General features: G+C 33.5%; 2 protein-coding genes across 4 annotated transcripts in view; both read right to left on the bottom strand.

The window, feature by feature from the left end:
• The window catches only part of LOC132913876 (uncharacterized), a 94,847-nt gene extending 90,699 nt beyond the window's left edge, over positions 1–4,148 (bottom strand). For all 3 annotated transcript variants that reach the window (XM_060972495.1, XM_060972494.1, XM_060972496.1), the window contains exon 1: positions 3,714–4,148. The gene's annotated coding sequence lies outside the window, so the exon portion shown is untranslated. The remainder of the gene's footprint in view (positions 1–3,713) is intronic.
• A 3,896-nt stretch (positions 4,149–8,044) lies between these two features.
• On the bottom strand, positions 8,045–11,023 carry LOC132913910 (uncharacterized). The gene is made up of 3 exons (XM_060972572.1): positions 10,816–11,023; positions 9,995–10,132; positions 8,045–9,247 (listed from the first exon to the last, which is right to left on the bottom strand). Exons 1-3 carry the CDS (start codon positions 10,843–10,845, stop codon positions 8,882–8,884), a joined length of 534 nt encoding a protein of 177 aa, XP_060828555.1. The 5' UTR covers positions 10,846–11,023; the 3' UTR covers positions 8,045–8,881.
• Positions 11,024–12,785: the final 1,762 nt, after the last annotated feature.

Below are 12,785 nucleotides of genomic sequence, written 5' to 3'. Positions count from 1 at the left end.
CGATATATAATTACAATAATAAACATAGTGGTGTAGAAATACTTCTTACACCAACTGTATATATAATCTCTCTGCTTATAGTTTGAAAAATAAACCAAAAATTACCTACATTCAATTCATCGATTATATTTATTTCTTCGACATCGTCGTTAATTTCCAATTTTTCAACGACCCTTACACAGAACCCATTACCAAAGCTTTGTAACGTCGGAGTTAACGAGTTTCCTTGTGCGTTCAACAAGGTAATACCCGTGAACATCCATCGCAAAAGATCTTCATGCTCTGTCTAGGTTCCAAGGTTTCCTGCTGGCAAATAGAATCTGTACAAGAGTACATCGAAGGCGTCATCCGAGGTAAAGTTATTTAGCCGGTCACGCGAGACATCGTGTCATCAAACAGCCAATTAAATAGTAAAACGCGACGAATGTACTCGACGAATCGATCTTTACGCGAGTAACACGGTCTTCCACGTGATTCCTTGATAATTTGGTTGTACGTATATTTAAGTAATTAGATTTTCAGTTAATCGTCCATTAGTGTTGTAATCTGTAACACGAGTCTCGAGTATCTATTTCGATAATTTATTTCCTTCCGTTTTCTATAAAATTCATAAACACGTTCCAACAATCTGCCATAACTGCGATCCACTTTTAACATTTCTCGCAATGTTTAGATTGGAAGAGCGTAGGATCGTTGCCGATGTTGCTCATCCGCCTTCAACTTTGTAAACTGTTATATATTATATTGGTCGGAAATTTCCCAGTTATTAACACTGAAACTACCGATAGTTAACACGAAACTATTTCTACCAAAACCAGTGAAAATGACTAGTTTTTAAAAAATACGTAATAATAGAATATTTTTATATTTATTGATTTATTACGTTCTTACAAAAGGAATTCCATGTTATGTAGTACATTTTTGGTACTATTAATCCATCTGCGACCATGATCCCTAAACGAGGGTTGGTGCATTTATAAAATTGTACAATCAGTCATTTTTGACTGGTGTGGTATTTCTAGTGTTAAAACTCAATGTTCGTCCGAGAGTTCTCGGACGATTTCTCTCGTTCAGTACATCCACCCACAGAACCAACGATGCCTCTAATAGTTGTATTAATCAAATATGTACATGTAAACACGCCAACTCACTCATACACCAGTTGGATTTTTTGTAAATCTTTGCCTACGTTTAAAAAACGCTTTACATTCGTCATTTGCATGGAACGTATGACTAGTGTTTTTTTGTTACATGTTGGTATATTCGTTTAGTCAATGACGGTTGTATTTAAAGTAAAATATTTATTTTCAAAACGCCTACAAACGAACGATCGAATAAATAAATAATTTTACTTCGATGGTATTTATTTAGTATAAAATAATCAATGCTATTTTATTTTATTTTAGTTACTTTCTAATATTGGGTTGGCAACTAAGTGGCAATAATTATCTTCCAATAAGAGTTTTCGTATGTTTCGACGTACTGAAGTGAAGGTTAATTTAGAAAATAAAAAATATTCTTTAACGCGATTGGAAATTATTTGCAACACGTTCTTTTTTAAATAGCCCTTTTCGATGTATCCAAGTTTGAACATAATCGCAGATTCCGACTAAATTGTAAAGTATTACCGATTATAGAATAATTTCGCAGAAATTTTCTTTTTGATATTTGTACATTTGTGCATTTTGGCATGCCGTTCTATATTTTTGTACATTTATACGTGCCATAAATGCATAAATGTTAACAAGTATAATTCCCGGAAGCCTTTTCGTAAATCATAATTCCCCGTTTCTTGAGATAAATCCACCAAATGTCGTACGTTCGATTTATACACGAAACTTGTTCCGCGATTTCCTTCGAGAGAAATTCTCAATGCATATTGCGGTAAAAAGGAGGGAAAAAACCGAGTCGCAAAATTCCAGCGAATAGCTTTGATGAATTTTTGCTTTTTTATACTACTTTTATGTTACGCTTGCAAAACCGTCCTTTTGGTACTCAGAATTTTATCATGAGGTTTCCCTGTCCTTTTTTCTTTTTTTTTTTTTTTTGTGAAAGAAACGAGTAAAAAGAATTTGATTACGACAGTGATCGGGATTTAAAGGATTTTTATTGGAACAGAGAGATATAAATTTGTCATGGGAAGACGGATGGTTTTTCAATTGTGATAAAATGAAATGAAAATTGAGAAAACGGCCGAATTTCTAGCGACCGTAAAGTAATAACACTCGTTGTATATTCTAGGAGGCTGCGAGTTATTCAATTTTTATAACGAATTTTCAATCATTGGGAGAAAATTATATGTAAAATAATTCCTTCTCTAACTGTTATTTGTTATGCATATCTGAACGTCTATTAATATTAAATAAACCGTAATGTTAAATACGTCTACCAATGAAAAAGATCTCATTGTGCGGAATTACATACGCGTAATTCAATCTCATAATTCCTCCTAATACCTACATATTCGTTTTTATATCGAATACCAAAATCTCATTTATGATCCTCTCTCTTTTGTTTCATTTGTAATTTCATTTCGAAAAATGAATTCTTATCCTATACCTACGTATTTATCTTTATTGTTCAAAATAAACTACCATATACATCATAATATTATTACGTCATGTATGGTTGCCCTGCTGACGCAATATTATGCTTTTTTCCAGGATAGAACACGGTTGAGTGTCTCTTGCATGACATTATCACCGAAATTTTCCGAAAATTCTGTCATAAAATAGGATCAGTCAAATAAATAAAATTTCGAAATAATGGAAATTTCGTAAATAGAATAAATTTTGCAAATTGCTAGTCTACTAATTATTAATCTAATCCGATCTATTAATAATATATGATATAATATGTACAGTTATATAACACTGAGTTTATTAAAAATAATAGTTATTATTTCCATTTAATGGAATTATTACTCGAGACCTTTAACGTATTAAGACTCGTAAGCGGAAAACTTCCCTTTATGCATATGTATACAATCGTAATCTCAATGATAATTATATTAAAATACCATCAATCTTAATCAATTCACTGCTTTTCGAAGAATCTTCTAAAAAAGACTTATTATTCCATATTATCAATTTTTATTATTTCTCTGCATAAAAAACACGTCCCCCTAGCGGGTACGCACTTAACTAAAAAACACAAGCAGATACAAAATCGCGCGCTTTTTGTCAGCCGCCATATTTACTTCCTAAAGCAAATTCAATAATCAAATTGAAGTCAATTGGAACCAAGGATACAAGCGTTGGAAAAAAATTTGTCAACAAAGGAAAGGAAAACAGACGGGACAGGATCATACGACAAAGACGAGCGAACGTGCATTATACAATCGTTAAACCATTATAGACTCGAACATAGAGAAATATAGTCGTACATTATTAATATAAGTTGTTGATTTATTGCTGAAATCCGTATAATTGTTTCGCCCATTGTCAATCAAATATGTGCTGTTATTAATAATTACGTTGCTAATTTGTTAAAATACAAGTTATATTGGTTTGTCGATGAGGATCTTAAATCTAGAAAATATCTGCGAAATGCATATAATTCTTTCGCCTTTCGTTGATTTAAGAGCATTGTGCGTTTTCGCTAATATAAACACGGTATGCGTGCTAGGCGCACGTGTTCCGGGGGAAACAATAATAAACACGGTTTCGACTAGTTTCGAGTATCAAACTACAAAGTGAAACGTTATCACTTACCACATACGATACGTTCGACGTCACACGCGCTGTTTTCCTTCCATCCTTCTTCCCACTAGACCAAAGAAGCTAGTCTCTTTTCTTCTCCGATCGAAAAGCCTCCTTCTTCGATCAAAAAGGAAGCGAATTATATTCAAAAAGCACGGTCATTCGTCAAGTAAAGTCTTCATTCGAGCGAGATATCACACGAAATATGCATGTATATAAACGATACAAACGATACGAAAAAACACACGCGTACGAATCACTTCGAACTAAAATTAATGTTAAAAATTTCCAACTATTAAAATATTGATTTTCACGGAGCGTTACATGGTTATGTTCGTTGTTTTATGTTTTGATTCGCGGTTATTGGACCGTACACGTTGTTCGTCGCGCGTTTATATCGACGACGATCACCGTATCACGCGTTACTTGGTCGACTGACGAACCTCGACTGCCGCCCCAAAGCCAGGATCGCTTCGTGCTATCCCCACCTATGCGCGCTTCCCCCACGCCAAGGGCCCATGGCTTCAAACATTTACATATGTAAGGTAGTAAGCTTCCTTGAGTTCGACTGCCCTTTGAACCTTCAGGATGGAATAAAGTTTAACTGTCGAAACGTAACTCGTAAACGTGGAATCGTTTTTCTGTGTTTGACTATCTAGCTTTTTTCAGCGACTTCGATCTCGTGGACTATTAAAATATAGGAAATAATTTTCAAGCACGTGAATTTTTACAAGTGAAGTTCCTATGCATGTTCTATGCTAACAGTTAGATCATCCTCCGTAGTAAAAATATTAAATTATAAAAAGGTTCGATTTCAGAACAGATACAACGTGAACTACCATTGCATGACCTCTGTCAAACATGAAAGCGCGTACAACTCAGATGCCTGGCTATTTTTCAGCTTTTGTAAAACAGATCGAGATGAAACATACCCTGTTTTCTTCCTCGGACACTAAACTATGCAATAGGGAAAATCAGACAAAAATTCCAAAAATTAGATTTTTCCACTCCATAGCTTATGAACTATTTCTAGATGACTATTCTGTTCCTTTTTATTCAATGCACAAATACAACCCTTCTACTGTTTTATTACAGTATTAGATAGATACTATTCAATGTACAGCCTTATACCGTCTTATTGTACGTATAGATGTCTTGGTTTATCATTTCTTTGCCAATTTCCTTTTTTCACTTTTAGGTGAGAAGCTTGTGGTTAGTAGTTTCTGTAGTTTAAATTACGGACGACTCTGAGACAGATGATACTATCAAGGACTATTATATGACTACTATAGAATGCTTCTAGCATTAGAGATGGGTGGTCATGTCAGAAAATGATATCAAAAACCTGGTAATTTATGGTTTCTTTAGTAATTACACAGTGTGCGGATATCCTATATAATTAAATTAATTCTATAACTCAATTAATCTTGGTGAATGTTAATAATACTCTGCTGTAATAATATGTGAGATGGCAATATTATGAAATACATAATGGCAATATTATGGTAGTATTATAATCAAAAGCAAATTGCACAATTTCTAATCTTCGGTTTAAGCAACAACTGATATCATATAATAGTGACATTACAAGTTTTTTAAGTCTGTTGAAAGCCCAGAAGACTAAAAAAATTGGGCTTAGAACTGAAACTGAAATTGAAATTCAAATTAAACTTCATTACGAAAATAATTTTCCTTTGTTGAACTGAAACTATAGTCCCAACATTTTAATAATGATTTACTATGATACTACATATTTTCATTCAAGAGCGATTCAACTGTTAAAATTGAAGAGACCTGTTCTGATCAAATTTTCTGCGCAAAATATTATTTCTGTGAAATAAATCCAATGCCAAGAGATTGAAATTATTCATTTTTCTACATCATCCACGAACAATGTACAAAATACATCATGGTAAAAAATTAAGTATAAAATTTCACGGTAGAGAAAACAACGGAATAATTACAATGCCAATCAGTTAACCGGGTCGTGTTAGAATTTCTATCGTACACAGAATTAATACTTTACAGGAATACACAGATTTTAATGAAATCGATATTAATTTTAAGAAATGTAATAATTATATCACTATTAACTTTGGCTTTCTGATAATCTCTTATAATAATTATTGTATCTGTAAACACTCTATTAAAGGAACATCCAGCATATAATAATAAGTAATTAACAAGCAAAATAAAAATCATACAAAAACAGTGATCGCTAGCTTTCATTTAATTACAAAGAAATCGATAATCAATCATTATTGGCATCATACGAAACGTTCTGCAGTACCATTAATCGAATTGAATTCCAAGCGAAGGGAGAAGATATTCCTTTTGAATGTTGCGATACCCGGAAACAATTCAGTAAATTGACGACTATTAGCCAAAACGAGCATACATCTGATGATTTTCCGATGATCAAAGGCCTCCTCTGTCCCGATTCGCGTTTTCGACGATGCAACATCAACGATAACTATTCTAGGGAAATTCAGTGACGCGTGTGCATTATGCAACGCATTTCCGGATGTGGCACTTTCAAACCGCAGATAGCTCGTTAAAACTTTCATGTGGAACCGTTTCACCTCTGTAAAATTATTTTAACGCGTTTGATACATTTGTCGTTGAAGCTGTGAAATAAAATGTTAAATGAAACACACGCTGCTTTTAAACTGCAGCAGGATAGATACTCGTTCTTGACGGCATGTCAAATCTTCGATTACGAAAATTACAAAGATAAGAAGGAGAGCCTGAAATGGCATCGTCTTCTATTGTCAAAATACCTAGTTGAAGTCAGCTTTAACAGCGCACGGGAAAAAATCAACTGTCGATTTTTTGTAAACCATAGAAACTTCGTAATTTGCTATTTATTGTGATGAAAACTTTTCATACTGTTACTGTAAATCGACCAAATTCCAAGTATACGAGAAGAATTCATTGATTAACCCTGTTCTTTCAGACATGTTCAGCCCAATAGTATCTTTCAATATTGAAAGCATTTCAAATTCGAGCGAGACATGAAAAGATCGTTATCGGTATGCGTGACTCTTCGTCTGAATTTTACGTTAAACAGTTTCTTAAGACGTTACAAATCCTTTTTGTTACTGGAATAAGAGCAAGATCGAAGTATCAAAATTTCACATTAATTTCCATAATATCCTATCTCTGTAGAATTCTCCGTCTCTCTGGAATTTCCAACTCAAGTTCATTTATTATATGATCTACCTTAAATTTGTGTTTAAAACGTGCGAACACAGTTTACCTAGAATCCCCATTTAAAATACCTGCTCGGTTTACATGGACTTGAAATAAATCGATACCCTCGGCAAATTCTGCGAACGGAAGGTTCGTAATATCGTAGATAGAACAAGGAATTCCGCAAATTTGGAAAATCAAAATTCCTCATTTAGTAACTTGGAGAGCGAAAAAAGCCGGAAGGTTATTGATTCGTTGAAGCATCGCGCAGAAACTGTAAAGCTTCTGTACAAAAAGAGTTGGATGTCACCGAAGGGGAATGCTACCAAAGGAATTTCTTCGTCTCGCGAAAGCTGCTTATTTATCGGAAGCTTTCTCCACGGTCTTCATCCTCGATCTAAGAACCACCAGTTATCAGAAGAATTCCTGCCTCTTTCTCGCGCACGTTCCACCAGAATTATCTAAGTACTTTAATTTATTTGCTCTCAATACCTTTTAGTCCTCCTCGTTTCGTTTCCTTCGTATTTCGATCATAGAGAAATGTCACTTAACTTCGTTTAATATCAAACATTTACCTTCCTCGTTCTTACTTCAAATCGGACAATTTTTCTTTTTCATTCGGCGCCCAATATTTGCTTAACCGAGTATGTTGCAAAGAGTAAAAATGTTGTACAGGGTGTAACAATACACGTGAGGCCCACTTCGGCAGCTGAGTGTACATTTAAAAACAAAAAAAAAAAAAAGAAGATGCTCAGAAGACCATCTGACGTTTCAAGGCAAATTTGTGGGCGTCTTATCATGGCTCCAATTATACTGCGAATGATTCCTGGTGTTTCCCGAATTCGTTGAAAAGCTTGTTCTATTCTGAATCTTAGTATTTCTTAAATGTTGCGTTTATCGCGAGCATATGATTTATGGACCTTTTCCATTACAATCATCTCCCCAAGCGGATTGCACACGTTCTGTTACACGCTGTATATAGAATATTGGTGGAAACTGGGCCAAAGCATAGCCTTAAAACCAGATAGAAAATTGGTGAAAGTTTTATCAGAGGGAATTGAATGGTTTCGAGTGATGTATCGTTCGATGAACACCGCCATTTGTATGTTTTAGGAATTAGGACATGTTAGAAGAGAGAAAAATTTCAGAAATAATCAAAGAATTATAAAATTTGTATTTAACAATGGTTGCTGATATATTACTATATATATATATGTTCATACTATCTTACAGATCTAAGATCTTCCACTAGTATAAAAAACAATATAAAACTACTATCTTTTCGCACTATTCTCTTAGCACTATTCTCTTCACTATTCTCTATTACATGCGTCTACTATCCTTCCAGGAACGTGATTATGTAGAATTATACGATTATAGAGAAGACAACTTTATCGAATAATTTATGAAAGTACTTATTGTTCAGACTACAACAATCTTGTAGTAGAGTGACTATTTCTTTAGAAATTAGAATATTACATTTACAGTATATAAAATGTAAAAATCTGGTTAATCATTGCGCCGTGTTAAATCGAAAGAACGTATCTGCAATTTTCGCTTAAGTCGAATCATTGTTGTCGGATAGCGCAAAAATCATTTATCTATGTGTATATTCGATAAGAAAGCGGTATCTGTATCGAAGATATAACGGTTCATATTTCGGACGCATGTGAAATCGATGGCTAATTGTCAAACACTTAAAAGTCATTTTTCTCCAAATCACTTTTTGAATGGATACGCCTACTTATAACACGGCAGCATAAATCTTATCTTTAATCTCCAAATAAATGAGAAATAACGTTACATTAAAGACCATGGCAGAAAACGTTTACACATAACTCATCTATGTTAATTTCCCTCGATCAAATATAAAATAAAATATGCTGCGATCTTCTCTCTCTCCCTCTTCCTCTCCCTCTCTCTCTGGTATGCTACGAAGTCTACTAATCCCTCATCAAGCTCGAAGGAATATCTTTCTGAAAATTGGTCTATTTTCTTCTATACGCCGATGGATAATCTGTGAGAATGCTACCAGTAGAGAGAATCGCTCCAGGACGACCTAAGATCCCACCTTTATTCGCCAGCCAGCCATTTCCACCGAAGAATCCAGCTGGTTCCAATCTATCCGTGTAAAAGCCAGAATCGCTTACACTCGCGACATGTAGCAAATTGTTTGCGTTATTCAATTGCTTTCCTTTCGAGTCGTTACGATTTCCAAGCCCAAGATTCTTCAACGCTTCCTTGAACTGAATGACGCGGTTCTGCAGAGTTTGGGGGTTGATCTGCAGATTCTGAGTCAATGGCGCGAGGAACCAGGCGAGTAGGCTTGGTTTTGACGTGCTGTTGGTGTCAGACTGAAAATTAATATCAGCTAGACTGTTCATTGGGATAACGAAACTCGCTTCGATGATCGCAGTAAAGAATTTGGAATGCAATGTATTTGCTTGAGATATGATAATTTGTTTTTCGGAATGCTGGAATTTAGCTTTCAAGGCTGAACATCTTTTGGGTCGCTAACAGCAATTTGCTTATACTATACGGCAATTTTGATCGAAACAAAATACTATGCACAGAATAAAGTCGAAAGATAAGTTGCTGGTAACAAGTTAAAAATAAAAATTCATATATAATGAAGAGTTGTACTAATCGATTGCAACGCCAGCTAAGATTAGATTTGATTCCTTACTTCGCAAGAAAAACTACTTTTACTTTACAGTTTCCAATTAGATTTAGATCACATCTTAACGTGAAACGAGAAATTTACGATCGTTGCTGAAGAAACTTTTTATATTCCTCTTAGTTTTCGGGTTCCGTTTTAAAGATGTACGCCAGAAGTAGAAAAACTCAAGGTAACAACCATAGATCTTCTTAAGCGTATAAAGAACTTCTGTTGCTCTCGTTTCATAGTCTACGTTATATAGAGCATAAAACACGATTTATAGTTCTGCCGGAAGTGTTTTACTTTATTGTTACGAACAAGGAGCTATAAAGTCGGGTGCGCTTTATCGTGCAAATCCCATCCGGAATTATCCTACGGTACGTGCTGTGTTATTCTTAAATCTGTACCATCCGAGTCATCAACTATTATCTCCGGTACTTACATTTTCAACTACGTGTTCGAAGACTGGCGGGTCACCTGAGTCATCATTCGCGATCTTCTCTTCTCTTATCGTCCCTTGATCGATTTTATTAATCGAATCATCAGAGAGCGTTACAGGCATCGCGTGTGTTCCAGCGATCTAAATATATTTGACAAAAGGAATAGAAAAATAAATATGACAATATTTTATTACCAAAATAGAAGTGTATAGACAATTATCTATAACACTTTATTGTTTAACTAACATTTTATGTACATTAGGTGTTTAAAAGTAATATTTGAAATATATTGAATATATTATATGCATAAAAAATACATTTAAAAAATCCGGAATATAACACGTGAACACCAATAATTGAATAGTTCAAGAGTAAGAGTGAATATTAATTAGTCAGAAAATCAATATTAATTTTGCTAAGAATTCCACGTTTTCAATAATTAGGAAAATAATCTGCCATTTCTGCCATTTCGATATTTATTTTTAATACGCATCAACAATTTTAAGAAAATTCGTAACGATCGATTTAAATGAAGAAAGAAATTCTGTAAGTATATATACATATATTTGATATGATTTATTCAATATTATCAGACGAGTTAACTCGTTTTCACCAAACAAGATAGATTGCTGATGGTTAGATTAAAATTGAAGAAAAATCTCGACAAAATCTTCTATATATTAAATAAATATGGTGCAAAGACAACGTTGTTCGTGTAAATATTATTAGCTAAATGTTAGAAAATTTCCAGGATAAAGATAACAGCCTAATGCATAAGTAATTTTGGTTATAAGAAAAAGAAATTGATCGACGTGTATCTTACCACTACGATCAAGAGCAAAACAGGCGACATCGTTTCGAAAATCGATTTCCACGATAATCCCAACTTCCGTCGAGGGAAAACACGTTCCAACGGTTCACAGGAGTTTCCACGATGCGCAATAATCGAAATGCAACTGCGTGAAGCGATGCCGCAACTGGGAGTCTGAATATATAACGCTTCCCGTACATAGGATTCCTCTTATCGAATGGAGGTACCCTCATACCTTCTAGATAACACTACTATTACTAAATTATACATGCTTCGCGTGTTCGAAACTTCCAGCCGTATTTTCTATCCTGTTCAAATCTGTTAACTCACGAAGACGAGTTAGCTTCTCCTTTTAAATTACTACAATACATACGCGTTATCTTGTTTGGTGAAGACAAGTTAACTCGTCTGGTAATATTGAATAAATCATATCAAATATACGTACATATATTTACAAAATTTCTTTTTTCATTTAAATCGATCATTACGAATTTTCTTAAAATTGTTGATGCCTATTAAAAATAAATATCGAATATATAATGTGAGTATGGGGGTAATTCGACGTGATTAATTTCTTGATAATATTGAATAAATCATATCAAATATACGTATATGTATATTTATAGGATTTCTTTTTTCATTTAAATCGATCATTACGAATTTTCTTAAAATTGTTGATGCGTATTAAAAATAAATATCGAATATATAATGTATGGGGGTAATTCGACGTGATTAATTTCTTGATAATATTGAATAAATCATATCAAATGTACGTATGTATATTCACAGAATTTCTTTTTTCATTTAAATCGATCATTACGAATTTTCTTAAAATTGTTCATGCCTATTAAAAATAAATATCGAATATATAATCTGAGTATGGGGGTAATTCGATGTGATTAATTTCTTGAGGATAGATACATAGAAAATGCACTAAGACTAAATTTGTTTTCGTACGTCTAATCTGTTAAGAATTTTATTGAAATTCTCTAATCTAGTTATTCGAAAAAATTAATATTGTAAAAGGTTTCTATTGTTTTATTGTTTTGGAGATGTAACTGATAAATGAAATCATGAAATGAAAATTCAAATTCTCAATAATAATATATTTTCAGTACATTGGTTTTTATGTAAAATTATTATTTTAAATCTTTCGTAGTTTACCTGAAATCTATTAACACTATAATTATAATATCTATAAAGTACAGTAAATAGTATATAATATAGTAATATAAATAATAGTAATAGTAATAGTAATATTAAAATAATCTATTGACATTGAAACCTAATAATACAATTTTTATTTACCGAAATTTATTTAAGTAAGCAATTTAAGTACATTTATCTACTGGCGAGTTTCGTTCCTCTATTTGCGTCCTATTTGTATGAGAAATAATTTTAATATTCACAAGCGTTATCGAAAAGACGAGCGAACTCGTCGTTTCTTATCAGTCACTACCCAACTAAAAAGTGAAAACTCCACTTCCTCCTTTCTGTCGTAATATTCAATTCGATTTCTTACCTTTGCCACGTTTGCCAAATGGGCTTCGTTCGCTGCAACAAACTTCTCGGAATCGAAGGAATCTTTAGTGGAGCGGAAAGCTAGGCTAAAGCTAAAAGTTCATTAAGACGGATTCTACGAACTTGCATGATCTGTTAAACGTGGGCGGTATGATTTTACAACCAGCTTTACGTCTTTGTTTATCTGCTAATTACTGTCCTCGCAAATTCGTAAGCAAACTGCTCGTACTTTCGAGACGTAAAAGCTATATATTAATTAACGAGATTTCGAAAGCTAAATATCAAAACACTATGTTTCTTAAGAAGAAGAATATACCTACGAAGGAAAACGAAAGGAACATAGTAATTCTCGGAAGTAATTTTGAAAGAAATCCTCGAAACGGATGAAACGTTGTAGACAAAAATGACTTTCTAAATTCCAGAATTTTAGCCAAAACACATAAACAATTAACAATCACAAA

The sequence above is a fragment of the Bombus pascuorum genome, chromosome 14 (assembly GCF_905332965.1).
Source record: "Bombus pascuorum chromosome 14, iyBomPasc1.1, whole genome shotgun sequence".
NCBI classification, from domain to species: domain Eukaryota; kingdom Metazoa; phylum Arthropoda; class Insecta; order Hymenoptera; family Apidae; genus Bombus; species Bombus pascuorum.
This window is presented reverse-complemented; position numbering and strand designations above follow the sequence as displayed.